At 52.3% G+C, this 23,702-nt stretch overlaps 7 protein-coding genes across 7 annotated transcripts; 3 read left to right on the plus strand and 4 right to left on the minus strand.

Moving 5' to 3' along the window:
• Positions 1 to 1,575: 1,575 nt before the first annotated feature.
• Positions 1,576 to 3,228, plus strand: PV08_09459 (uncharacterized protein; the record flags this gene model as incomplete). Its single annotated transcript, XM_016383776.1, has 3 exons — positions 1,576 to 1,739; positions 1,790 to 2,909; positions 2,959 to 3,228. 3 exons carry the CDS (start codon positions 1,576 to 1,578, stop codon positions 3,226 to 3,228), a joined length of 1,554 nt encoding a protein of 517 aa, XP_016232399.1.
• A 526-nt stretch (positions 3,229 to 3,754) lies between these two features.
• PV08_09460 (uncharacterized protein) lies at positions 3,755 to 4,456 on the plus strand (the record flags this gene model as incomplete). The annotated part of the gene is made up of 1 exon (XM_016383777.1): positions 3,755 to 4,456. The coding sequence occupies one exon, from the start codon at positions 3,755 to 3,757 to the stop codon at positions 4,454 to 4,456; it is 702 nt and encodes a 233-aa protein (XP_016232400.1).
• Positions 4,457 to 4,603: 147 nt separating this feature from the next.
• PV08_09461 (uncharacterized protein) lies at positions 4,604 to 5,237 on the minus strand (the record flags this gene model as incomplete). The annotated part of the gene is made up of 2 exons (XM_016383778.1): positions 4,604 to 4,848; positions 4,904 to 5,237. 2 exons carry the CDS (start codon positions 5,235 to 5,237, stop codon positions 4,604 to 4,606), a joined length of 579 nt encoding a protein of 192 aa, XP_016232401.1.
• Positions 5,238 to 5,582: 345 nt separating this feature from the next.
• Positions 5,583 to 12,290, plus strand: PV08_09462 (DNA polymerase epsilon catalytic subunit A; the record flags this gene model as incomplete). The annotated part of the gene is made up of 1 exon (XM_016383779.1): positions 5,583 to 12,290. The coding sequence occupies one exon, from the start codon at positions 5,583 to 5,585 to the stop codon at positions 12,288 to 12,290; it is 6,708 nt and encodes a 2,235-aa protein (XP_016232402.1).
• Positions 12,291 to 12,761: 471 nt separating this feature from the next.
• PV08_09463 (uncharacterized protein) lies at positions 12,762 to 14,543 on the minus strand (the record flags this gene model as incomplete). Its single annotated transcript, XM_016383780.1, has 2 exons — positions 12,762 to 14,209; positions 14,339 to 14,543. The coding sequence occupies 2 exons, from the start codon at positions 14,541 to 14,543 to the stop codon at positions 12,762 to 12,764; spliced, it is 1,653 nt and encodes a 550-aa protein (XP_016232403.1).
• A 1,104-nt stretch (positions 14,544 to 15,647) lies between these two features.
• PV08_09464 (uncharacterized protein) lies at positions 15,648 to 16,861 on the minus strand (the record flags this gene model as incomplete). Its single annotated transcript, XM_016383781.1, has 4 exons — positions 15,648 to 15,995; positions 16,045 to 16,375; positions 16,468 to 16,725; positions 16,785 to 16,861. 4 exons carry the CDS (start codon positions 16,859 to 16,861, stop codon positions 15,648 to 15,650), a joined length of 1,014 nt encoding a protein of 337 aa, XP_016232404.1.
• A 2,450-nt stretch (positions 16,862 to 19,311) lies between these two features.
• On the minus strand, positions 19,312 to 21,923 carry PV08_09465 (uncharacterized protein; the record flags this gene model as incomplete). Its single annotated transcript, XM_016383782.1, has 2 exons — positions 19,312 to 21,223; positions 21,298 to 21,923. 2 exons carry the CDS (start codon positions 21,921 to 21,923, stop codon positions 19,312 to 19,314), a joined length of 2,538 nt encoding a protein of 845 aa, XP_016232405.1.
• Between the last annotated feature and the right edge of the window lie 1,779 nt (positions 21,924 to 23,702).

The raw sequence follows: 23,702 nt of genomic DNA on the forward strand, positions 1-23,702 counted from the left end.
ACACGGGGCTTTTTCCGTTGATTGCTACTTGAGAGGAAACCGCATCTGCCTGGTCTACACCTAGTCACTGGATGAGGGGCCCGAAGGGGTTGGTCGCTAAGTTGCGCAAGTCCGGCGCACTTAAATTCGTTACGTGGATCGTTCTTCTTCGCCCTCGATGCATGTATATTAAGTTTATAACCTTGACGAGATTGCATTTTCGACTCTTGTCTCCTCCATCAGCTACTCCTAAAATGTTCAATCTCGTCATGGTCGTTGGTGCTGGGTGGTTCGAACTTGATGAAAGGTAACTGTTATAGGTGCAAGCTCCCAGGGAAAAGCAAACATGAAGATGACTAGTCGACATAGTCCAACCAGCCGAGAAGTATGTCACGCTCTCCTCTAGTTAGGCTGCTAGACTGGCTTCCATGAGAGTGTCAAGAGACTTGATAGTTCGCAATGCAGGCCCATTCCGCCCTGAGATGAGACATTCGGTCTTATCAGAGGTTCTTCTGAAAGTCGACTGTTGAAGGACAGGCCATGATATCAGCTTTTGAAAATGGGCCAAAAGCTCGATGACTCCTCTAAGCCATGGCCTCAGTACAGCTTTGATGCGGGTGATGTGCTGAAACATGTACTATCGAAATCGTTATTACAGGGGTCGGGACTACAACCACAACGGATCCAATTGTCACGATAGGAGTGATAGCCGACGAACTCTCACCGCCTGGAGTTGAAGAGAGACCGTAAGTGAGTTAACACTGAGAAATTGATGAGCTCCCTTTCGCATCCGCGGTCAGGTCCACATTACATCCGTGCTGAACAGGGCGGTGGGAAGCGAAGTATCCACCAAAACCCAGTAAGCAAATCATCGCGATTAACTCCGAAGCAATAACTATACATATCCAGAACCAGCAACTCATGTTTCCCCGTGCAGGTTTATGTGCAAACTCGAAAGGGCCGTTGACATCAGGAAAGTATCCGGTGGAGAACCCGCCAGCAACAATCAGTATCAGTACGGTCAAGATGATCAGAACCATGCCCGTAATTCCGATCCACTGATTTTCAGTGCCGCCAGTCTGCGCGGCGAAGAGTGCAGCGGCAAGTAATAAAAAGCCAGCAGCTATCAATAAGCCAGCGACAACAAATTGACCGACCACCAAAGCATGCTGCCAGTCATCCTGGAAATGATCGTTGGTTTTTGATCGGTACAAGAGCAACTAAATCGATAGGAGAACGAGGGGCGCCGCGAGGAATACTTGAGATGCCACTCCGCGTCAACTGTCAATTAATTACCAGTCAACTATCGGGATACATCAATGTCTGCAATAGGTAATTGAGCCGAGAGTCTTAAAGCGGCGTCTCGGTGCTTGAGCTTGCCAAGGAGCCCGCGAAATTCTTCTCCAAATTTCAAAAGCCCGGAATTTCTTCCAGCATGAGAATTTCTGGGACAGTGTTACTGTAGCTTGCGTCCACCAAAGGACAACACGGCATTAATTTAGGACACATCTTAGCGACCATTATTCGAAGGACTGTATTCTTACTCGAGTCAAACGGGTTGCATACCGACTTTGACCGTTTCTGGGTCAATCCAAAATGGCCGACTATCTTCTCCACGAAGGCCCGATGGGCTATTCCCTCTTCAAGGTCGCGCACCAGCAAGATACCGTTGGCAACCGGTTGAAAGAAGTGCAAGACAGTGTGCAGGATCTTGCGCGATTCGGGAAAATGGTCGATCTGGTTAGCTTTTTACCGTTTGAGTATGCGGGCCCTCCCACAAGAAGCCTCAAGCCGTCACTAACTCTCTAAGAAATGGAAAACAAGCTCTTGAAGAGCTTCATGATATCTCGGAGGGCATCGCATCCGACTACCTGAAATCATTCCTCGAACTCAACCTCCCAAAGTCTGGAAAGAAGAACAAAGTCACGCTGGGAGTGTCAGACAAGATTTTGGCCAGCAGTATCAAGACGGCGTTTCCAAGCCTTGAATGTGAAACTGGCGATACAAGCGAGGTAGTTCAAGACATGCTCAGAGGCCTTAGACTGCATTCCGAGAAACTCCTGAAGCAACTTCGGGAGGGCGACACCGCAACGGCGCAGCTTGGTCTGGGTCATGCATACTCCAGAGCCAAGGTCAAGTTCTCGGTGCAGAAGAACGATAACCACATCATTCAAGCCATCGCCATCCTTGATCAGCTCGACAAGGCCATCAACACGTTTTCCATGCGTGTGCGGGAATGGTACTCGTGGCATTTCCCGGAGCTGGTCAAGATTGTCTCCGAAAACAACAAATATGCAAAGGTCGCTTTGTTCGTCAAGGATAAGAGGACTCTATCTGACGAGAGTCTGCATGATCTCGCCGCAGTTGTTGACGACGATGAAGACGTCGCAAAGAGTATCATCGACGCTGCAAAGACGAGTATGGGTCAAGAAATTTCCGTGTCCGACATGGAGAATGTAACGCTGTTTGCTGAACGAGTCGTCAGCCTTGCCAAGTACCGCAAGACACTCTACAGCTATCTCGTCTCTAAGATGAGCGTGGTAGCGCCAAACTTGGCAGCTTTGATTGGAGAAGTCGTTGGTGCGCGGCTGATCTCACATGCCGGTAGTTTGACGAACCTCTCAAAGTACCCAGCGTCCACCGTGCAAATCTTGGGCGCCGAGAAGGCTCTCTTCAGAGCCTTGAAGACGAAAGGCAACACGCCAAAATATGGCCTTCTTTACCATTCCTCATACATCGGTCGAGCCGGACAGAAGAACAAGGGCAGGATATCTCGATTCTTGGCCAACAAATGCTCAATTGCATCCAGAATCGACAACTTCTCCGAAACACCATCAACAGTGTTTGGGCAGGCACTGAAGAAGCAAGTTGAAGAGCGACTTGAATTCTACGCCTCGGGAGCTCAGCCTACGAAGAACGAAGATGCAATGGTATGTCACGTACTTTTCCCTCGATATGTGAGCTAATATTTTTGTACAGAAATCCGCCATGGACAAAGTCCTCGCAGACATGGACATTGACGAGCCATCCAAAGCCGACGTCGAGATGTTTGACGCCGAGCCTACTGCTGTACAAACGCAAGAAAAGAAGAAGAAGGACAAGGACGGCAAAGAGAAGAAGAAAGATAAGAAGCGAAAGTCGGAAGGTAACGAGGTTGAGGTCGAGGAAAAGAAGAAGAAACGCAAATCTATGGACACGGATGGTGAGGTGGGCGAAAAGAAGAAAAAGAAGAAGTCCAAGTCGGAATGAAGGACGAAGTGAGATTATATGCATGGCGTTGGTGGGCAATGGTTGTTGATTTTCTTTCGCTGGATGGTATTTGATCATGGGCAAAAATCCAGCCATGGCTGGGACGTGTACAAGTTGAAGTCCAAAAACAATACCCACGGACATTGCTACCTGCTCATGATTTGCATCTTCGATGCATTGTAGTTGCTTCCCAATTCATGGGAGTATAATAAGCACAACTACTGCATATACTGGCTCTTCTCCTCGCAGCTTCCTGTCCCGTCCTTCTTCAGAGACCAAAACTGTGGTAGAATTTCATTCGCAGCACAGACCTCCAATCAAGACGACGCTTCATGGATGAGAGAGACGACCTGCCATGGTCCCGGTGACCACATTTTAATTCCCTGATCGAACGACCATACTGAACATGGGGTCTTGAACCTTGTGTTCCCGTCATCTAAATAGATCGACTTCTTCCTCTATCACACATTCAGGACTGTACATTCCTCGCGGTCAAGCACCACTCTACCCCACTTCAACCAAGAATATGACTTCAGCTTCGGCCTCACCAAAAAGGAAGCGTGGGCAAGAAACCCATCTGGAAACAAGAGTGATTCTTTCCCAACAGTTGTTTGCACACGACGTCGACGAGGAGGATACAGGAAGTCCACGGACAAAAGTCGCGAGGAAATTCGACGGCTTGGAGATTGACAATGACCTATTCACACTGCAGCACAATCACACATCATCGTCACCACGACCGTGTCAAACAGCGCAACTCTCAGCAACTTCTGCAGATGCGACCAGCGGCAGATCGATAGATGCAAAGAGCATGATGCCCACACAGCCCCCTTCAACATCATCTCCAGCAGTGGCGGGAAACGCACAAAGCATTTCAGCAGCGTCATTAGCTACAAAGTCGAGGTCAGGGTCCCCGCCCCTTGCAGGAGAACTTTCGGACCAATTCTGGCATGATTCCGAAATCACTGGCCATGACCCTGACCCTGACGACCCTGACGATGATCTCTATGGCATCAACGGGGTTGGTTTCCGTCCGACGGCTGCTATTGCTTGGTCGAGATCACGACGAAGGAAACAGCAGCTGGAGGAGTACAAAAACCGAGAGGCACGAGAAGCGAGGCAACAGAGGAGTGAGAGGAGAAAACGCGGTATAAGCGACAGTGAGGATGTGCCATCTCTTGATAACTCTCCGCGCAAAAGCGTCCGAGTCCATTTTGAGGACGGTTGAACTTCTCAGAGAACCGGCGACTAAATAGCCTCCAAAATATTTGACCTCTTCCATCGTTCAGATATGCCAGTTGCGTCCAGCGGCAAATATTGTACATTGTCAATCCAGAACGCCCGTTGATGCAGAATGAGCAAAACAGGACTTTTCTCACCAGAACTTGTACCACCTCTGGTTCTTCTTTTTCAACGCTTCCTCCTCCTCTTTTGCCCTTGCTTCTGCGGCGGCCCTCTCTCGGGCTTTCTTCTCTTGTAGCATTTTCATTCCGATAACGGCTTGAGCGATACCCCGCTGCTCTTCTCTTCGTCTTCGCTCGCACCAGGCGTACATGCCACTAGCTGTGAGCACAAATCCACCAACGGCCCAGTTGGTCGTCACCAACATAGACGAAAGTCCTATTATTGTGTCAATGGTACGATCCCCAAACAGCGGCAGCTTGCGATCAAATACCTTTTAGAATGAATCGCAAGCCTCCGACTCCGCCACCAGCAGCGATGCCAACCAGCAAGGAATCTCTCGCACAGGGCGTCTGATACCAGGCTGGGCCTTTCCCCTGATATGAGAATTTGAATGCGTCCCTCCAAGAGACCTCGGCTGGTCTGCCACCCGCTGAATTGTAGGTACCTCCAGGCATTTCATTCGCAGGATCTGCCGGGTTGCCGAGCGCATCCCACATCTTCTGGGCCTGGGATTTGGGGATGTCGTGTCGTCGTCTGGGACGGCGCACAGGCTGCGCCTGATCATCTGGAGGCGCCTGTTGCTCTTCCCGGGTATCGTCGGCCATGGTGGTTGTGATGGTGGTTCAGCAAGCATCAACTGCGCTCGGAGTCTAGCAAGCATTGAATCGTAGCCCAAGATCTTGAAAGTGGAGAGATTTTTATGTATGGCCGATGTTTAACCGCTTGCTCGCGGGTGCTTTACGCGACCGACGCGTTTTCAGACGCGGCACGCACCTCGTCTACATGCCAACATTCAACAACCTGTTACTGCCCATCCAGCGATCAACAAACGGCACATATGAATCTCTTAGGCCCAGTGCTTCAACGCGGAGACAGCATGACAACGAACCCCTCTCGCAGCACATGACATAAAACAGCCATCAGTTTACTTGACCTCGAGTCTCCCTACAATGCCTGTCAGGAAACCCAACAGATATGGCTCCAACGTCAGGTTTTCCAAACCCTCCTCTCGACCTCAACGGACGAAGACAATAGATGCTGCATCTTTGCGTGACACAGAAGCAACATCTCAGGATGAAAAGTTCCAGGCGATTCGGCTGGCAAACAGCATCGACGAGTCAATGGGCTTCCTCAGATACGACTCCGGTAAGAGAAGAGTAGGATGGCTATACAACATGCACAGTACGGTCATTGAAGATCCCAAGGTATCCGGTGGGAGAGCTGGGGTCGACTTCTATTTCATTGGTGAAGATGACGAGAACTTCAAGGCCACGGTCGAGTACGATCCATATTTCTTAGTGGCTGTCAAACGAGGAAGAGAGGCCGAAGTGGAAGAATGGTGCAAGAGGATGTTTGAAGGCCTTGTCAAGTCGGTGGCCCGAGTTACAAAGGAGGATCTGAACATGCCTAACCACCTGCTTGGCTATAAGCGCACTTTTCTGCGGTTGAATTTCGCCAATGTCAACGATCTGTTAGCGGTGCGAAAGTCAGTCCTACCCATTGCCGAGAAGAATAAAGAAAAGGTCAACGCCATGGACACGTACGCGGAAGTCGCCAGCGCAACTGCTGGGTTTGATGTCTATGATGAGGAGCAGTTAAATGAGACCACTGCCAATGGAATCGCCGAAGCCAGTGACTTTATTGTCGATATTCGAGAATACGACGTTCCTTACCATGTTCGAGTGACGATCGACGAGGACATCCGGCTCGGAAAGTGGTATACTGTGGAGGCAAAACATGGCACGGTCAAACTAACTTGCCTGGAAGATCGTTTACAACGTGCTGATCCAGTTGTGCTTGCATTCGACATCGAGACGACAAAATTGCCGCTCAAATTCCCAGATTCGGTCATTGACCAAATCATGATGATTTCATATATGATTGATGGTCAAGGTTTCCTGATCACGAACAGAGAAATCGTCTCAGAAGACATTGCAGATTTTGATTACACTCCGAAAGAAGAGTACGAAGGGCCGTTCATGATCTTCAATGAGCCTAATGAACGCGCAGTGATCGAGAGATTCTTCTCACACATCAAAGAAGCACGACCAAACGTCATTGCAACATACAACGGTGACTTCTTTGATTGGCCGTTCGTGGAAGCGAGAGCCAGTGTTTTAGGTATCGACATGTATGCAGAGATTGGCTTCCGAAAGAACAGTGAGGACATCTACCAGAGTGACTACTGTGCACATCTGGACTGCTTTGCTTGGGTCAATCGAGATAGCTACTTGCCACAAGGAAGTCGAGGCTTGAAAGCTGTCACTGTGGCAAAACTTGGTTACGACCCGGACGAGCTCGATCCAGAGTTAATGACGCCTTATGCCAGTGAACATCCACAAATCCTGGCCGAATACTCAGTTTCCGATGCAGTCGCGACCTATTATCTGTATATGAAATATGTCCATCCTTTCATATTCTCTCTCTGCACAATTCTCCCGCTCAACCCTGATGACACTCTGCGGAAAGGAACCGGCACGCTTTGCGAGATGTTGCTCATGGTTCAAGCATACCAAAAGAACATCGTCCTCCCGAACAAGCACAAAGAACCGAGGGAAGCATTCTGGGAAGGCCACCTCCTCGAGTCAGAAACCTACGTCGGTGGGCACGTTGAGAGCATCGAAGCAGGGGTGTTTCGTGCAGATATCCCGGTAAACTTTGCCATTGAGCCTGCCGCTATTGATGAACTTTTGCGAGACCTTGACGCAGCTCTGAAGTTTTGCATAACGGTCGAAGAGAAGAAAAACCTTGACGACGTAACGAATTACGATGAAGTACGAGCACAAATTGCGGATAAGTTGAACAGCCTGAAGACGACGCCGCTCAGAAATGAACGACCCTTAATATATCACTTGGACGTGGCTTCTATGTATCCTAATATCATGACCACAAACAGACTGCAACCCGACTCCATGATATCTGAGTCTGATTGTGCGGCTTGCGATTTCAACCGACCCGGGAAGACCTGTGATCGACGATTACCATGGGCGTGGCGAGGAGAGTTCTTGCCTACGAAACGTGATGAATACAATATGATTCGAAGAGCCATGGTCAACGAGACATTTCCGGGAAAACACCCAAAGTCGATGAGAAGGACATTTCAAGAGTTGAGTTTGGATGAACAAGCAGCGGCAGTGCGAAAACGACTTCAAGAATATTCAAAGAAGATCTACCACAAGATCCACGATTCCAAAACGATCGAACGTGAAGCCATCATTTGCCAACGCGAAAACCCATTCTACGTGGACACAGTTCGAGACTTCCGAGATCGTCGGTACGATTTCAAGGGAAAACAGAAAGTCTGGAAAGGCAAAACGGAAGCCTTGAAATCGTCCGGGGCTTCTGCGACGGAGATCGAGGAGGCCAAAAAGATGATTGTGCTGTTCGATTCGCTACAACTCGCTCATAAGGTCATTCTCAACTCTTTCTATGGCTACGTGATGCGGAAGGGGTCAAGATGGTATTCTTTGGAAATGGCGGGTGTCACCTGTCTTACGGGTGCTCACATTATCCAGATGGCTCGGGAACTTGTCGAACGCATTGGTCGACCACTAGAATTGGATACTGACGGTATCTGGTGCATGCTCCCAGCCACATTTCCAGAGAATGTGGTGTTTACGCTCAAGAACGGGAAGAAGATGGCCGTGTCATATCCTTGTGTCATGCTCAACCATTTGGTGCACGCTTCATACACCAATCATCAATATCAGACCCTGATAGACCCAACTACATTCAAATACGAAACTCACAGCGACAATTCGATCTTCTTCGAGGTTGATGGGCCTTACAAAGCCATGATTCTGCCCACATCCAAAGAAGAAGACAAGAACTTGAAAAAGCGGTATGCCGTATTCAATCATGATGGCAGTCTCGCTGAGCTGAAAGGGTTCGAGGTCAAGCGAAGAGGTGAACTGAAGCTCATCAAAATCTTTCAGACGCAAATCTTCAAGTTTTTCCTGGAAGGCACGACGCTGGCAGAGACCTACGCTGCTGTTGCCCGTGTCGCCAACCGATGGCTTGACGTGCTTCACCAGCATGGAGACACTCTTGCCGACGAAGAATTGATTGATTTGATTTGTGAAAACAAGAGCATGACCAAGACTCTGGAGGAATATGGGGCTCAAAAGTCTACCTCAATCACTACTGCAAAACGCCTGGCGGAGTTCTTGGGTGAGCAAATGATCAAAGACAAAGGGCTGAACTGTAAATACATTATTTCAGCGAGGCCTAGAAACACCCCGGTGACGGAGAGAGCCATTCCCGTTGCTATCTTCTCAGCAGATGAGAACGTGAAGAGATTCTTCTTGCGAAAGTGGCTGAAGGAGGACCCGGGAGACATGGATCCTCGAACAGTCATTGACTGGGACTACTATCTCGAGCGGTTGGGTTCTGTCATCCAGAAGCTCATCACCATCCCGGCAGCTCTCCAGAAGATACGAAATCCCGTACCTCGTGTGGCCCATCCCGAATGGCTGCAGAAGCGTATCACAGCAAAGGACGATAAATTCAAACAGAAAAAGATGAGTGACCTCTTCGAAAAGAAACCTCTTGCCGAGAGGTCAGTGAACCTGCTTGACCACCGTCTCCCCCCAACAGGTGACATTGAGGACGCGCTCGATGCTGGTTTCAAGACACCAGTACAACTCACTAAACAATCGAAGCGAAAATCCCCAGATAACATCAACCAGGCCGTTATTGATCCCTATGCAGACCTACCCACGGATGCTCCTACTGCAGATGAGGACTACAGTGGCTGGCTGCAACATCAGAAACAGAAATGGAAGATTCAGAAGCAAGCGAGAGACAGAAGGCGTCAGCTGTTTGGCGAAAAACCAAACTCTGCGACGGATTCGATCAGCAGCTTTTTCCGGAATCAAGCAGAGATGCTCTTTATAAACACCTGGCAAATACTTCAGCTTCGACAAGGTGAATCACCCGGAGAGGTCAAGACGTTTGTTTTGATTGGGAACAAAATCCATCCCCTGGCTATAAAAGTGCACCGGACCTTGTACCTTAATCTGAAGGGCGAGGAGCTACCCAATGTCGAGATTCCAGGTTGTGAGGTTGAGAAGGTCAATCATGCCTTACCAAATGGTCATCCTTCGGTTCACTTGTTTCAGTTGAGCATGTCCGAAGACACATACTTGCGGGAAGCCGAATCTGTCTCCTTATTATGCAATCACCCAAGTGTCGAGGGTGTGTACGAACGACAACTGCCACTCTTCATGCGTGCCATGCTCAAGCTCGGCAACATGTGCTCTTTTGACGAGAGCCAAAAGGGCGTCCTAGGCAAAGGCCTGGAGCAAGGCTTTGATCTTTCCTCACTCCTGAGAAGCAATTCACATTCGACTTACCTGGAAAATCTCGGTGCTTTTGGCTATGTCTACTTCTACCACATCACATCAGGAGAAAGAAGCGTCTTTGCCTTATTCTCAACGTCCAGGTCGGAAGCGCACATTATCATTCTGAGCCGGACCCGTGATGCTCAGCTTCCGAACGCTACCAAGATTTATGCCGAACAGTACCGGCAAAAGACAGCAGAAGAGGCTTTGGTGGATAGCGTTTTTGAGTATCAGCCAAGTCTACATTTCAAAATGTCGCAGGTGACCACCAGACGAAAAGCTCATCTCGAAATCGGCGAGATTCTCAAGAAATGGCGATCGGAAGAGTCGAAGCCAACCATGATTTTGATGCAATCAACTTCAAGCACACAGTTGGCGCATGATGTCCGGATCGTACGAGATTATCCCATACTATCTTTGCCTGCCGAGCATGCAGATGCCGACCTCCCTCCTCTTGGCTGGCAAGCTCATGCATTCAAGCAGTTGATTTCACATTATTTGAATGCTGCAGGATGGTTGGCACATTTGACAGAGCTTGCACGGTATGGAGACGTACCTTTATGCAACCTGGAGAAAGATGATCCACGTTTCTTGATCGACTTGGCTTACGCGCGACGGTTGAAGAGAAGCAATGTTGTCCTATGGTGGTCAGAACAGCCTCGTCCGGATCACGCCGGCCATGAGCGTGACGATATTCTTGGGCCATTGACCGAAGTTGTCGAGATGCCTTCGATTAACAATCCAGGGGCTTATACTTCGGTCTGTGTAGATGTGTCTGTGCAGAATCTAGCAATCAATACCCTCTTAACGTCGTCGATCATCAACGACCTTGAAGGTTCTGCAGATTCTGTTGCTTTCAATCCTGCCGCTGATGATGAACCTTCAGGCAGTGGCATCGCAAGGTCCAATGGCGGGTTTGCTCAAGCTGCTTTGGAAGTTCTTCGGGACATGGTCAAGTCATGGTGGACGGAGGCGTGTCAGGGCAACAGACTTGCAGACGTCATGGTCCAACACCTAGTTCGCTGGGTGGAGGCCCCTGCCTCATGCCTGTACGACCGGCATCTACACTACTATGTGCAAATGATGTCGAAGAAGGCCATGCAGCAACTCATCACGGATTTCCGGCGAGTAGGCTCGCACGTTGTGTTTGCAAGCCCCACGAGACTCCTTCTGCAAACGTCCAAGCAGGAGGTTGAGAACGCGTACGCTTACTCGCAATATATCCTTAAATCTATCAAGCAGAAACCCTTGTTCCATTTCCTTGGGCTCGAAGTCAAGGATTACTGGGATGTGCTTGTTTGGTACGATGCATACAACTATGGAGGCAAGGGTACCTCGGCGATCACAGAGCAGACGACCCCTTCGAACCTTGAAACGGTCGTCCACTGGCAACTGTCGCAGTTTCTTCCCGTCTCTCTACAACCTGTCTTCGAGGATTGGGTCATAACATTCATCGAAGTGATGCAGAATCTGAAACGGCCTCCGATCGAGTCTGGTGGTTCTTCGTCCACCCCTAGAGCGACACAGTTGCCGTCGGCGTTCATCAGTCTGACTGAAGACCCAACGAGCACCGAAGTCACCACGGTACTACAGGACGACTTTTCCAAGCCTTTGAAGAAACAAGTCACAGCACTGATCCGACGACAACGCGAAGAACTACTCCATCCCGAACTCGCGAGCGACTGGTCATTCCCCAACTTGCCAGGTGGCACGCTCGAATCTACGGACGCTCGACACCCTCGAGACCCGGTGCTCGAGCTCGTCAAGTCGCTCATGCAGATTGTGTCACTGTCCAAGCCACTCCAGCTCGAAGCACGATTGTTGCGGAAAGAGCTCCTGACGCTCTTTGACGTGCGCGAGTTCGGACAGGAGGCACGCTTTGAGAACCCAAGCGCCAGTCTGCGCTTCGACAACCTGGTCTGCGACACGTGCACGATGACGCGAGATCTGGACCTTTGTCGCGACGAGGACGTCTTGCCCGACGAGCAGGACGGGGCGAATCGACCGTGGACCTGTCTCGCATGTCACAGTGAGTTCAGCAAGATCGCGCTCGAGGAGACCCTGATTGCTCGTGTCCAAGCGAGTCTGCTGAGCTGGCAGGTGCAGGATCTCAAGTGCAAAAAGTGCGGCGTGCTGCAAGGTGACGACGCCGTCTTTAGTGACCACTGCGCGTGTGGTGGCGAGTGGGTGGGCGTCATGGACCGAAGGGAAATCAGGAACAAGGTCAACGTGTTGGAGCGAGTGAGTTCGGCATATGGGTTGAGAATGTTGGCGGGTGTGGTTGAAGGTGTCAAGGGCATGTGTTTGATGTCGTAAAGATTTTCGTCTCGACTGGTCTGGTCTGGTCAGCACTGGCGGTGGTCAGCGGTAGTGGTGGTGGTCACTTTGACGAGGTATGGGGGTGAGAATGGTCATGTATGAGTTTATGAGTGTTGAGGTGTTTCTTTAAACTTACAGTAAGTGTGTGTATGTATGTGCAGTATATTATATCTACCTTGGGCTGGGCAGGCACATTGTATGAACTTGCTGCTTGGTTGATGAATATACAAGGGCATTCATGACACTGGGTTGAGAGTGGAATCAGACGAAAACAAAACGGGAATTCCAACCCCCCCCCCCGGTTGATTTCATTGAATCTGAGTTCCCACCTTATTAGAGAGGTACTTATTTACCATGTCCAGATTCCTATTCTGGTTGGGTAGGCAAGCCGACATGTCATGTTACGTTATAACTGATTCGCGAGGGGGACAGTTTGACTGACTAGTTACTAGGTATCCAGGTACCCAGCTAGCTCTTGAAGCATTTGAACATCAAGTTGAAGACCCTCCGGTTGAAGATTTTCCAGGCAACGCTCCACCCTCCGAAGATGATGGTGAGGCCCGTGAAGACGATGAGAGGGCCGTACTCCGTCCCGTAGGCCGCACGGCCACCCGAGAGTCCACCGCCGCCGCCGTCCAAGGCCTTCTCCCCGACGCTCAACAGGCTCACGCCCGCGACGCCGCCGACGACGTAGCCGACGCCGCGGGCGCCGTTGAGCATGCCGAACACCACGCCGGAGTCGAGGGCCTGGTTGCGCTCGGCGGCCTCGCGCTCGAGCTGCTTGCACACGCCGCCAAAGGTCGAGCTGTAGCCGCTGGCGAAGAAGCCGAAGACGACGCTGAACAGGGACAGGATGGCCATGTTGGAGCCGCCGCCGCCGCGGCCGCGGGCCGGGGCGAGGCCCCAGAGCAGCCACACGGAGAGGGCCGACGTGACGCTCGAGAGGGCGGTGGTGGCGGTGGCCGACAGCGGGCGGAAGCGGTTGTCGCTCAGCCAGCCGAAGAAGGCGCTCGAGAGGATGCCCGGCACGTTGAACAGCGTGAGCAGCAGCGTGGCCGACGTCGCCGAGAGCCGCGCCTCCGAGTGCGCGTAGCTGTTGACGTACGTCTGCGGGATGCCGTAGCCCGACGACTGCAGCATCGTGGCGACGATGTAGATGTGGAACGTGCGGTATGAGAGAAAGTGCCATGACGTGCGACGCGGTGGACGTGGGGCGTGCGATGCGCGAGGACGAGACGTCTCCTCCTCTTCTTCTTCTGCTTCTTGTTGTTGTTGGTGGTGTTGGTGTTCCGAGTTGAAAGAGGTTGTAGTGGTAGTACCGGCCGTAGTAGTGGCAGAATGACTGCTCCGAGTTGTGTGATGATGACGATGGCCGATGGGCACGGCGGGCTGGGTGGAAAGGGTGTCTTGGGGAAGCAGAAGCATTGCGGCCACGCTCGTGAAGGTGACGATGGCGGTCCAGATGCGCATCGTGTTGCGGAAGCCGTAGGCGTCGAGCAGACCACGCAGGAGGAACGGACACGTCGAGCCCACGATGTTCTTGGACGAGTAGATCACCCCGTACGCGAGCGCCCGGCTGTCGATGGTGAAGCTCTCACCCAGCGAGAGCGTCGTGGGACTGTAGAGCAGCGCCGACCCGAGCGCCGCGAGCACCCCCTGCGTGGCTACCAGGTGCCACGACCGCGTGCTGACCGACGACAAGATGAAGCTGAGTGTCGCGAGCGCGATGCCCAGGTATGACACCCTGCGCCGCAAGTGCGCCCAGCGTTGACTGAGGGCCGCGAACAGGAACGGCATGCAGAGGTAGATGATACCGTTCGACGTCGTGCCGATGACGCCCGTCCCTGAGGGTGAGCCGGAAAGAGGCCAGCTGGAGGTGTAAAAGTCCTGAAAGAGACCGTAGGTCATGGGGAAGCCTGGGGCGGAAAAGAGTCAATTCACATACATACGGCACACTAAAGGAGTGTATCGATGGGGAGACCGAGGTCGTTGTCGTCGTCGTCTTCTTTCGTCGAGTCGTGGTCCAAAAAAAAACACACACTCACCCCATATAGGAAGTTGAAGAAGAGCATTGCCCGCGATGACTCGTGCTTTGCCTCCGTTGGACAATCTCATAGAGGGTGGAAGGGCACTGATTTCCAGATCGTCAACTGCGACAGTCTCGTCGTCATTGTAGTCTCTACTCGTGCCAGTTTCGCCGCCCACAGGGGACCTCTGCTCGCCGAGTTCGACCGAGTTGGACGGTGCCATGGTGGTGTTTCGATACCAGGTATATATGATGGCTGGAACATCCCCTGGTTGAACCAGCCTCGAAGACGTCCGAGAGGCAAGACAAGGCCATCGAGCTGGGTATAGATAGATACCCGTCGTAGCCCCAGAGACAGTCAGTGATGAGTCAAAATAATGTATTGGACACGATGAAAAACAAGAGGCCCGTTCGGAGGACTTTGAGGCGGTTGAGCGATTTCTCCATTCAGTACTAACTTACGTCATTGGTCCATCTGTCAGCGGTTGCGGCAATTCGGCACGCGACATCGGGTGAATGGCAAAATGGAGCGATTTACTAGGTTTAATGTCGCCTATAACGACGCCATCCAGGCATCCTAGGAGCCCCTAAGTAGTTTCTTTAGGTGCTAAGTTAGGCGCCCGGGGGATCTAAACGTGGCGGAGACAATTTCCTATACCACCACAACCACCGTCCAGTATTTGACTGAGTGCTTAAGCCAGGCGAAGGAAGGATAAAACGAGAAAAACACAGGGCTAAGCGACCTTGCATGGAGACGGGATAAGTAAGTTCTAGTCAACTACCCTTACAGTAGGTGCCTACAGTACCGGGGGCGAGGCCTACAAGACCCCCTAAAATTTAGGCATCAACGGGTAATATCTGGGGCTGCTTATGGGCGTCGGGTGTCTATCCTTATAGGCTTCTAACTAACTATTCCCGATGAGGAAGGTAGCTCTCATTTACCGCGACATCGGGGCACCCAAGTCAAAGGGCGCACGAGTTCTGCTATCGAGTAGATGAGGACGGACTGACTGAATAACGAATCAATGGGCATGGAAGCCTTGATGGTTCTTAACTCTACGGAGGGTGTAGCGCGTCCATGAAGTGCAGTGTAACAGATATTGACGTACGGGTACATTCCACCACCACACGTTACATCTGATATATCAGGTATCTCTCGCACCACCTTGTAGTCACTGGCAGCTTCTTCCCAGATCTATACAATAAAAGCAGCAGCAGCAGCAGCCGCAATTACCACAATTGCCACAATCTACCGTCCTGATTCATCAACCTCACATTATGTCTGATTTGAAGCTCTTCACCGAGTCGTTATCCCGACCATCATGGTGCTAGGAATGATGGTTGGCTTGCTTGTGTGAAACCTCGCGGGGACTGAGTTGACTTCGAATGAGAGGGCTGCGTTCGTCAGGGCCGACATTCGATGCCCTATGCGATAGTATCGATGTTTGACGAGAACGGGATGTCCAGGTCGACACAGTGTTCCAACCTTCAAACTCAGGAGGCACGGAGCAGTGCTGTTTACCCTCCTTGGCCAAGTTTCGATCTCTGATGGCGAAACAAATGGCCATGACGATGAGAACCACCTGCATAGTTCCCACCAGAACATATACAATCCAGGCGCTCCAGTCTTTTTGCCCGACTCGAATCATCATGTTGATGCCAAAGATCCACGTGTACTGTCCAAGTGTCAGTCCAGGTTGGATTTCAAGGATTCGTGTCACATACCGGGGCCATCAGACAGAGAGACGTCGGGCTGAGACTTCCGAGATGTCCAAGATGCCACGTCGTTCTGACTTGTGGTACCCACTGAACACATGCAAAGCAAGCCACGGCAATCCCCAAGATGTTAGCCCACGTCTGTGCCACCCACGGGAAGCGGTGCAAGATGATCGCCGAGATCAAGAGAATCGACATGGCGAAGCTGCATGCAGCGATGAGAACTCGGATGGCTCGTTTTGCTCGGCGGAATGTGCGATCTGGGCCAGAGATTGACGCTCGACGGCCATGTTTTTCCGCATCAGCCTCTTCCTCTGAGTAGTAAACATACATGAAGAGGCTGTCCAAGCGCTTGTCAGTAAATGGGGTGAAGAAGTGCAGGTGTAAAGTACAGGTGACAGGCGAGGCTGCCATAGGTAGGAATATTCTTACACGATCCAGAAACAGGCAATGCCGAAAATGACTTGAAGCATCCCGAGAAGGCCACTGATGCAGGCAAAGCGCGTGTTGGTCCTGCAACAGCCCAGTTCAACGGCACTGGACGGCAGCATCATAATGTTGCCCACTGCACAAACACCTGAAAGGGAGCCGAGGAGGATGTAGTAGGTTGATAAACCTTCTGCTGACTTGCGAGAGACTATACGAGCCCATTGTGGGAGGTAACAGATCAGTAACCATCCCATCAACGAGCTATAGTCATGGTCAATCTGGTTGATCTCCTCGGACAGAAGAAGACAGCACCCACTTACCATGAGACAACGAATTGGGGAATGGACGGCTTAGCGAGGTGCTTGCATTGGTCGGGTTCATTTGTCCAGAGATTCATGTTGTTGATGTGATGAAGAAGAACAGTGTGATGTCTTGACCAAAAGATTTCATGAAAATCGAGGAGGCAGACTTTATTTTCGATAGAACTTCAAATGGTCTCTTGTCGAGATATTATACTCAATCAATCATGATGACAGCTTGGAAAAAGGCGCGAGCGGTCACAGCCACTGATAAATAGAATGATGAAGACGACGTGATTGAGGAAAAGCTGCAAGGTGACGAGGTGTTGCCACGACAGATGACAAGAGTATTGGCTCTGGCACACGGAAGGGAGAGCCGATGTGGCAGAGACCCTGATCGCCAACGGGAGACGAGGGCATACTCGTATGGCACGACATGAGATGAGGTATGAGCAGGTGCAACGGATTCCTCGCAAACGAGGCGATGATGACCTTGGTCCTCGCAACACAATCAAACCCACCGTCTCCCCATATACGTCACGGTGGTTGATTCACCTTTTCGAGCATCGCAAGATCACCGACACTCAGTTCGTAGGGAGTTGGTCATTGCCGAGGATAAGAAATCATCAAAGACATCCATATGGTTACGATCGAGGGATCGTGGCTGTGGGGGTCCTCGTGGAGGAGGACGATGATGATGAGTGAGTTGGGTTGCAAGAAAGGATGAAGAGACGCAGAAAGTGAGCATATGTATCTGTTATACCTCAGACTCATACAGTATGAGGAGGGGCGATCGGAAAAGGGTAGTTCCGAGCCGGTGGTTAGTTAGGTACCTAAGGTATCCCTGTACTATTGTGTACTCCGTACTTAGTACAGTATTGTACAATAGGGACTCTAAGCTATTGTATTGCATGCACAGTAGATGTCTGCAGTACTCGCATTAGGTATTAAAGTGCTCAACCTACTCCGTACATAGGTGCTGTAGGTACGGAGTCCTTGCAGCTTGTACCGTACAACAATAGGTGGTCGATAGGGGCCCCTAACTTAAGAAAGATTGCCTTGTTCAAGTGCCGGACAGATCCAAACCCACGCCGACATCCCACGCGGTCTTCATCGACGGCCGCTTTCTAACTTATCGTCCAGATTAGGGCAATAGCTATTGTACCAGGCACGCTGCACTTGTCCCACCCTTCAAGGATGATGCCTGGAGTTCGGGGGACACCATGCACCGAGATCGGTACCTAAATAGAATCGAGTATAGTACATGTCTTGGTCCGTGCAAGCAATTTTAAGACAACTACGGAGTCCCCTACTGTAGGTTTCTTGTAAGGCTAACTGAGTAGTTTGTCAGTTAAACGTGCCGGTGTCTCGGCGTGCCAAACTACTGTAGTTTCTTTTAACTAACTAGTTAGTGAGCCCCTCCACCACCACCACCTCCTCCCCCCCCCCTCTCTCAGTGCTTATGATAGCCAAGGTAGTGCCCAAATAGCAGCCGAAGCACGGAATCTCGGGAGTGATCACTGATCGGTGAGTCTCGGGGGCTGTTTTGGTTGGGGGGAGGGCGGTTGCAAGAGCCATTCAGCCGCCATTTGCACCCCCCCACCATCCCAGCTAAACATTTATGTTTAGGTACATATCGTAAGAGTACCGGGTGGAACCTATGTAGGTGGATGGGTATTGTACTGTAGTAAGTCTGTAGTTCGCTGCATATTGCGAAGCAGGGGACAAACAGAGACAAGGCTGTGTATCCGTGCCGTTCTCCCCTGACTCCCGTAAGGTACCTACTGTACCTAACCTACACAGTACCCTCTACAGAGCACATGATCAGTCACCCACCACTCTGCACACCACTCTGCCGTACCAGCTATCAACTACCATACCTACGTTAGGTATCTAGGTACTAGCCAAGGTAAGGAGGGGTGTATATAGGTGTCTCAATACTCTCTGATTCTAGTCAGGTAATCACGCTCATTTGCTTTGGACGGAAGAAAAGATCAAGTATCTTTCCTACACATCAAACCAGATACAATTTCATCTTTCCCAACCATTAATTAACCTGAATCATGTCTGGCCTCCCTAAACGATATCGCTTTCTTTTGGCCGCCCTCTTGAGTCCCATGCTGTGCTATGCCGTGCTGCGTACTGGTACCCGAGGTAAACGTATACCTTGCGTGGTGGGTACCTAAACTCTGGGGTATCGTATAATATGTGCCCCTTTTCCCAAATCCAAGACAGAATCACTCAAAAGACCTTCCCTGACCGATGATAAAAGAAGTTGTCCCACGGAACAAACCAGAAATTACCAACATCAACATCAGCATTAACAACAACAGCAACAACAATGGTCATAATCATCATCCTCCAGAGTCAAGGCCCATTTCAATTCTCCATCACATACGTGACCTGACCTGACCTGGACGTCTCATTCGTGATATCCTCCCGTGGTGATCGTTTCGTGTCTCCTGGGGCTTTCTCCTCCTTTCTCGAGGATGCTTCTTTCTCTGTAGATGCTTCTTTTTGCCTCCTTTTCCTTTCCTTGCCTTGTGTCTCATTGCGCACTGTTTACGCTTCTCCCACCAGACTGCAGAGGCAGGTCCAACCGATGAAAATCACCTTCATTAAACCTCCCGGACCACCCCCAGGCCTGGAAATACCGCTCACGCCCCACTCCGTACATGACGTCCTGTTCAGGTCGGAACGGGCTCTCCATGGACTCGCCAAAGTAATACGCGCCCGAAGTGTCGGAAGCCATCTTGGTCGCCGCCGACATCAAGGTGCCAAGGCGTTTCTTGATCATCTCGCGCTGACGGCGCGCGCTGTGCCAGAAGCCGACCAGCCCTTCGAGGGCCTCCAGGCCACTCGACATCAGCGACATGGTCCTGCTCTGCGAGTCCATCAGGTCCGACAGCGTGCCAGCGGCGGTGATGACGTCCAGGGCCGCCGTGATGGCGAAGCCGTTGAACGGACTCGTCGTGGCGAAACGGAACAACAGCGGGTCCGGGTCGCGCTCGCGACGCTCCTCGTGGTTGCTGAGCCGCTGCACCGTGCCCAGCATGCGCTCCGCGTGCTCGTAGCACGCCGTGATGCGCTCGCTAATCGACGGCCCGTCGAGCGCAGCGTGGTACACGTACCGGTGCAGTGTGATGGCCGTGTAGTGGTACATGATGTGCAGGCCGCTGACCGAGTCAAGCTCCTCGTCGTCGCCGCCATGGGACATTGCGGTGTCGAGTTGCCGTTCCCACGCCGTCAGCCGCGCCTGCGTGCGCTTGTAAAACTGATCGATTTCCACCGCGTATATCTCGGCCGTCGCCGCCGCGGGACTGAGCCGGCTGGCCTTGTCCACCACGTCGCGGAAGATGGTGGCGATCTCCACCAGGTATCCCAGCAGTCCGACTCGAGACGCGGCGCCCGCCCCGGCGTACAGGTTCATGCCGAGCTCAAAAGGCGTCGACTGGATCACCCCGTTCTCGTACGCCGCACGTCCGCACGGCAGCCGTATGTGGCATTGCGAGCGGAACAGAGACGCCACCGTGGCCGAGCAGCAGCCGTTGAAGCAATCCATGACGTACGCCGACCAGAATGTGCGTCTTCTGCATTCCACCAGCGTGTCGTAGTCGAGTCCAAAGTCGGTCGTGCCCGTCTCCATGATGGCGCGCACCCCGACCTCCGTGTTGTATTTCAGGCCGAAGGCAATCCGGAGCGCCGACCCGCACAGGTCCCACGCTTTGTTGTATTGGCCCTGCGAAAAGGCCAAGAGCGCCAGGATGAGCCGTGTCTGGAGCAGCTGCAGCGTGAGCTCGTCGGCATAGTTTCTGGATGCTTCCTCGGCGATCCCGGCAAACAGGGTACGATGGGATTCGGAATCGGAACGCCGCGCAAACACAGATCCCATGGCCATCATGGCGTAGAGCAGCATCCGGTCCGCACCGGACTTGCGAAGGCACTCTTTGATCCAGCGCGTCACCGCTCTCGAGGGTAGCGTGCCGTACGTGGCACTGTCGACATGGGCAAAGTACTTACCTACATAGTACAAGGTCAGGTCGCGGTCGATGTCAGAAGGGTCCGTAATGCTCGAGAATCCCGAAGGGGTGGTCGGTGACAGGATTGTACTCATCAACGTCCCCATGCTCATGCCCTCGGATTCGGGGCCGGACTGAGGCGACGTGGTCGAGATGCGGGCCCGTTTGGCCGGGCGCAGAATCTCCGATGCATCGTCGTCAGCTGCCACTCCGTCTTCTTCAGTGGCAGGGGACAAGAGGCTCTCGAGTGCCATCGAGGACCGGCGCAGACTCTTCAGCCCACCGTGCTCGTGCTGGCCAGCAGGCCAGTCCGTCGATGCGTTTGATTCCCTCCGGATCGATTGCGTGTCTTGCTGTAGGTCCGCCGGCGACGAACGAGAAGGGGAATAGCTCGAGGAATTCGAACCGGTTCCGGCTTGTCTCGAAGAGGATGTTCGTGCCCTGCTTGTCAAAGAATGAATTAGCATACAACTATAACACCCCGCATATTGCTTGGTCCGTAAGGGCTCACTCACGTCGGATCAAATATGCATTCGCGGCCAAACTTCTGGCACTGTGCGCACTTGGGTATGCTGGGGTCGCACTTTATCTTCTTCTCTCTGCAGGAATTGCACGCCTGGCCCAGCCGTTTTCGAGGCTTGCCCGCTTTGGTGGTGCCCCATTTCGGATTGACCGAGTCGCCGTTGATGACCTTTTGACAAAACGTGCCGTCATCGTAGATGTAGCACGGCCCCTTGCCAGGAATGACCTCCTCCCTCAAAACCTTCCTGCGGTAGCCGTGGTCGATTGCGGGGCCCGGTGATCCAGCACCTGAGGGGAAAGGTATGCGGCTGTCGTGCGCTGGAGATTGTGGATAACCCCAATATGATACGTGGTTTGCATCGGGCCTGTTTCCTTGATGCGGCTGGTGATAGGACCCAGGCCTAGGGGTCTGCACTGGATTCCTCTCCGAGCTGGGGTTATAGGTGTTGAAGTTAGCAATGTGTTGGAGTCCGGTGGCGCTAGCCGGAGGGGCTCTGTCTCTGCTCGGCTGATGCTGAGATGCCTGTGAAGGCCCGAGATTGCTGTGAGATGCACCGGAGAGAAAGTCTCCAAAAGACGGAAGGCGAGGCTTATGCGACGGAGCGTTACCCGTTGCCATGGGTGGTACTCTCGATGTCAAGTTGACCGTAGGGCTGGACGATAACGACGAGGTAGGACAAGCTTGGGTCAGTAGTTGAGTTTCGTGCCACCGCCTACTCCGCAGGTCTGAAGGTAGTACGACACTCGTTGCCATGGACTCGTTGCGGTTCTTGAGTACGGACAGCAGGTCCTGGCCGTGCATTAGGATCGTGAGGTCCCCAGGTTTGGGAGTATGGAATACTTACTCAGGCACTGGCGTCCAATGGTGTAGAGTCAAGAGGCCAGAAGAAATGGCCTGAACCCGCGACACCGAACGCGCTTGTTCCCTTCTTCGACACCAATATCACTTTAGGAGATGGTCGTTGCTCTCTGGCCGAGAAGTGGAGAGCATTGCCACCAGACCGTCCCAGCGTGTCACTCTGTCCTGAACGACACCGAGCTTTGGTGCACAAAACGAGTGTCACTCTTGTCGGTGGTACAGCAGACGTCTAGCTGTCGATGTCGTATGGCGAGTGTGTTGGAGAAATGCAGAGTCGACCACCAGGGGTTGCGTCTTTCATAAAATTACATGCTCCAGCGTGCATGTGCTGTGACAGCCCACCGAGCGTCGAATGACCAAAGCTGTCAGATAGAGGAAGTGTGGATGATTGACCGCACACGACCTCGACGGACGTTGTGCTCCGAATAGAAGGGCCAGGCCTTCGAGTCGTCGAGCGGCACTCAGGTCGCGAAGCGATGAGGTTGTGAAGACAGACACCGTGAGGAGCAAAGGTGTGAGGTGACCTCTAGTGCGGGACGGAAAGAGTATAAGCAGAGGAAACAGACGAGTGCCTGCCCTCTCCTCGTATATGGGCGGTCTTTTTGTCTGAGCAACTAACTGCACATAATTAGCTGATCGAGTAAGAATGTAGCTAGAGAAATTTCTTGGAGTGAGCCCTCTCTCGCCTCTCTCGCCAAAAAGGTGGGCAAAGGCACGCAGCTTTCCAGGAAGAAAGCAGGCGATGGCGCCGCGGACGGATCCAGAGGCAACATGGGTTCGACGAGGGATGGCGGCCTCGTGGAGTCCCTCAGTCGCATGATTCCGGACTGCCATACGGAGTAACGCATGCCATTGCCTGACCCTGGTCGATCGCTTGCAGGGATGATGTCCCAGACCAGGGTTCAGGCCGCGGGAAGAGAGCATGTGGAGAGACTCGAAAGCGGCCGCCCTCACCAATGACCACCGCCGTCTGGCAGACCATAGGCTGGAAATAGACACGAGCAAGAGTTTGGCTCTGGCCACACGATTCTCTCACTTGTCTTGTTATGAATCACCACCAGGGCGGAGAGGGTGTGCGAGAGTAAGTACTGCGCTGTATGCGGGCGATAGTGGAGCCCACTGCTACAGGACTTCGAGCGAGGGGCCACGGCAACGAACTACTGTACGGAGGCGCCCGTGGGCCATCACCGATCGCTGGTCAACGATATGCTGGCTGGCTCCCCCGGGGTCACCGTTGCTTTTGCTAGATCCGCGAGGTGCTAGTGGCTAGACTCTGTGCGGGTGTTACACGAGGTGAATCGCACTGATTCCCAGGTACAGACCACCAGTGACAACAGTCCACAGTCCTGCAGCGAAGAGAGGGAGATTTGAGTGAAGCCAAGGGGTAACGAGCGGTGCTGGGATTTCCACATTGGGTGGAGGACGCCCACGATGCTGCCAAAGCCCCCATTCCTCAGAGACGTGGAGCATGGCGAGGGAGCTCGCACGCTCTCTCTCATCCCCTCCCTCTTTGTGCAGTTTATTAGTCGTTCACAAATG

This window comes from Exophiala spinifera (genome assembly GCF_000836115.1).
Source record: "Exophiala spinifera strain CBS 89968 unplaced genomic scaffold supercont1.7, whole genome shotgun sequence".
Taxonomy (NCBI): domain Eukaryota; kingdom Fungi; phylum Ascomycota; class Eurotiomycetes; order Chaetothyriales; family Herpotrichiellaceae; genus Exophiala; species Exophiala spinifera.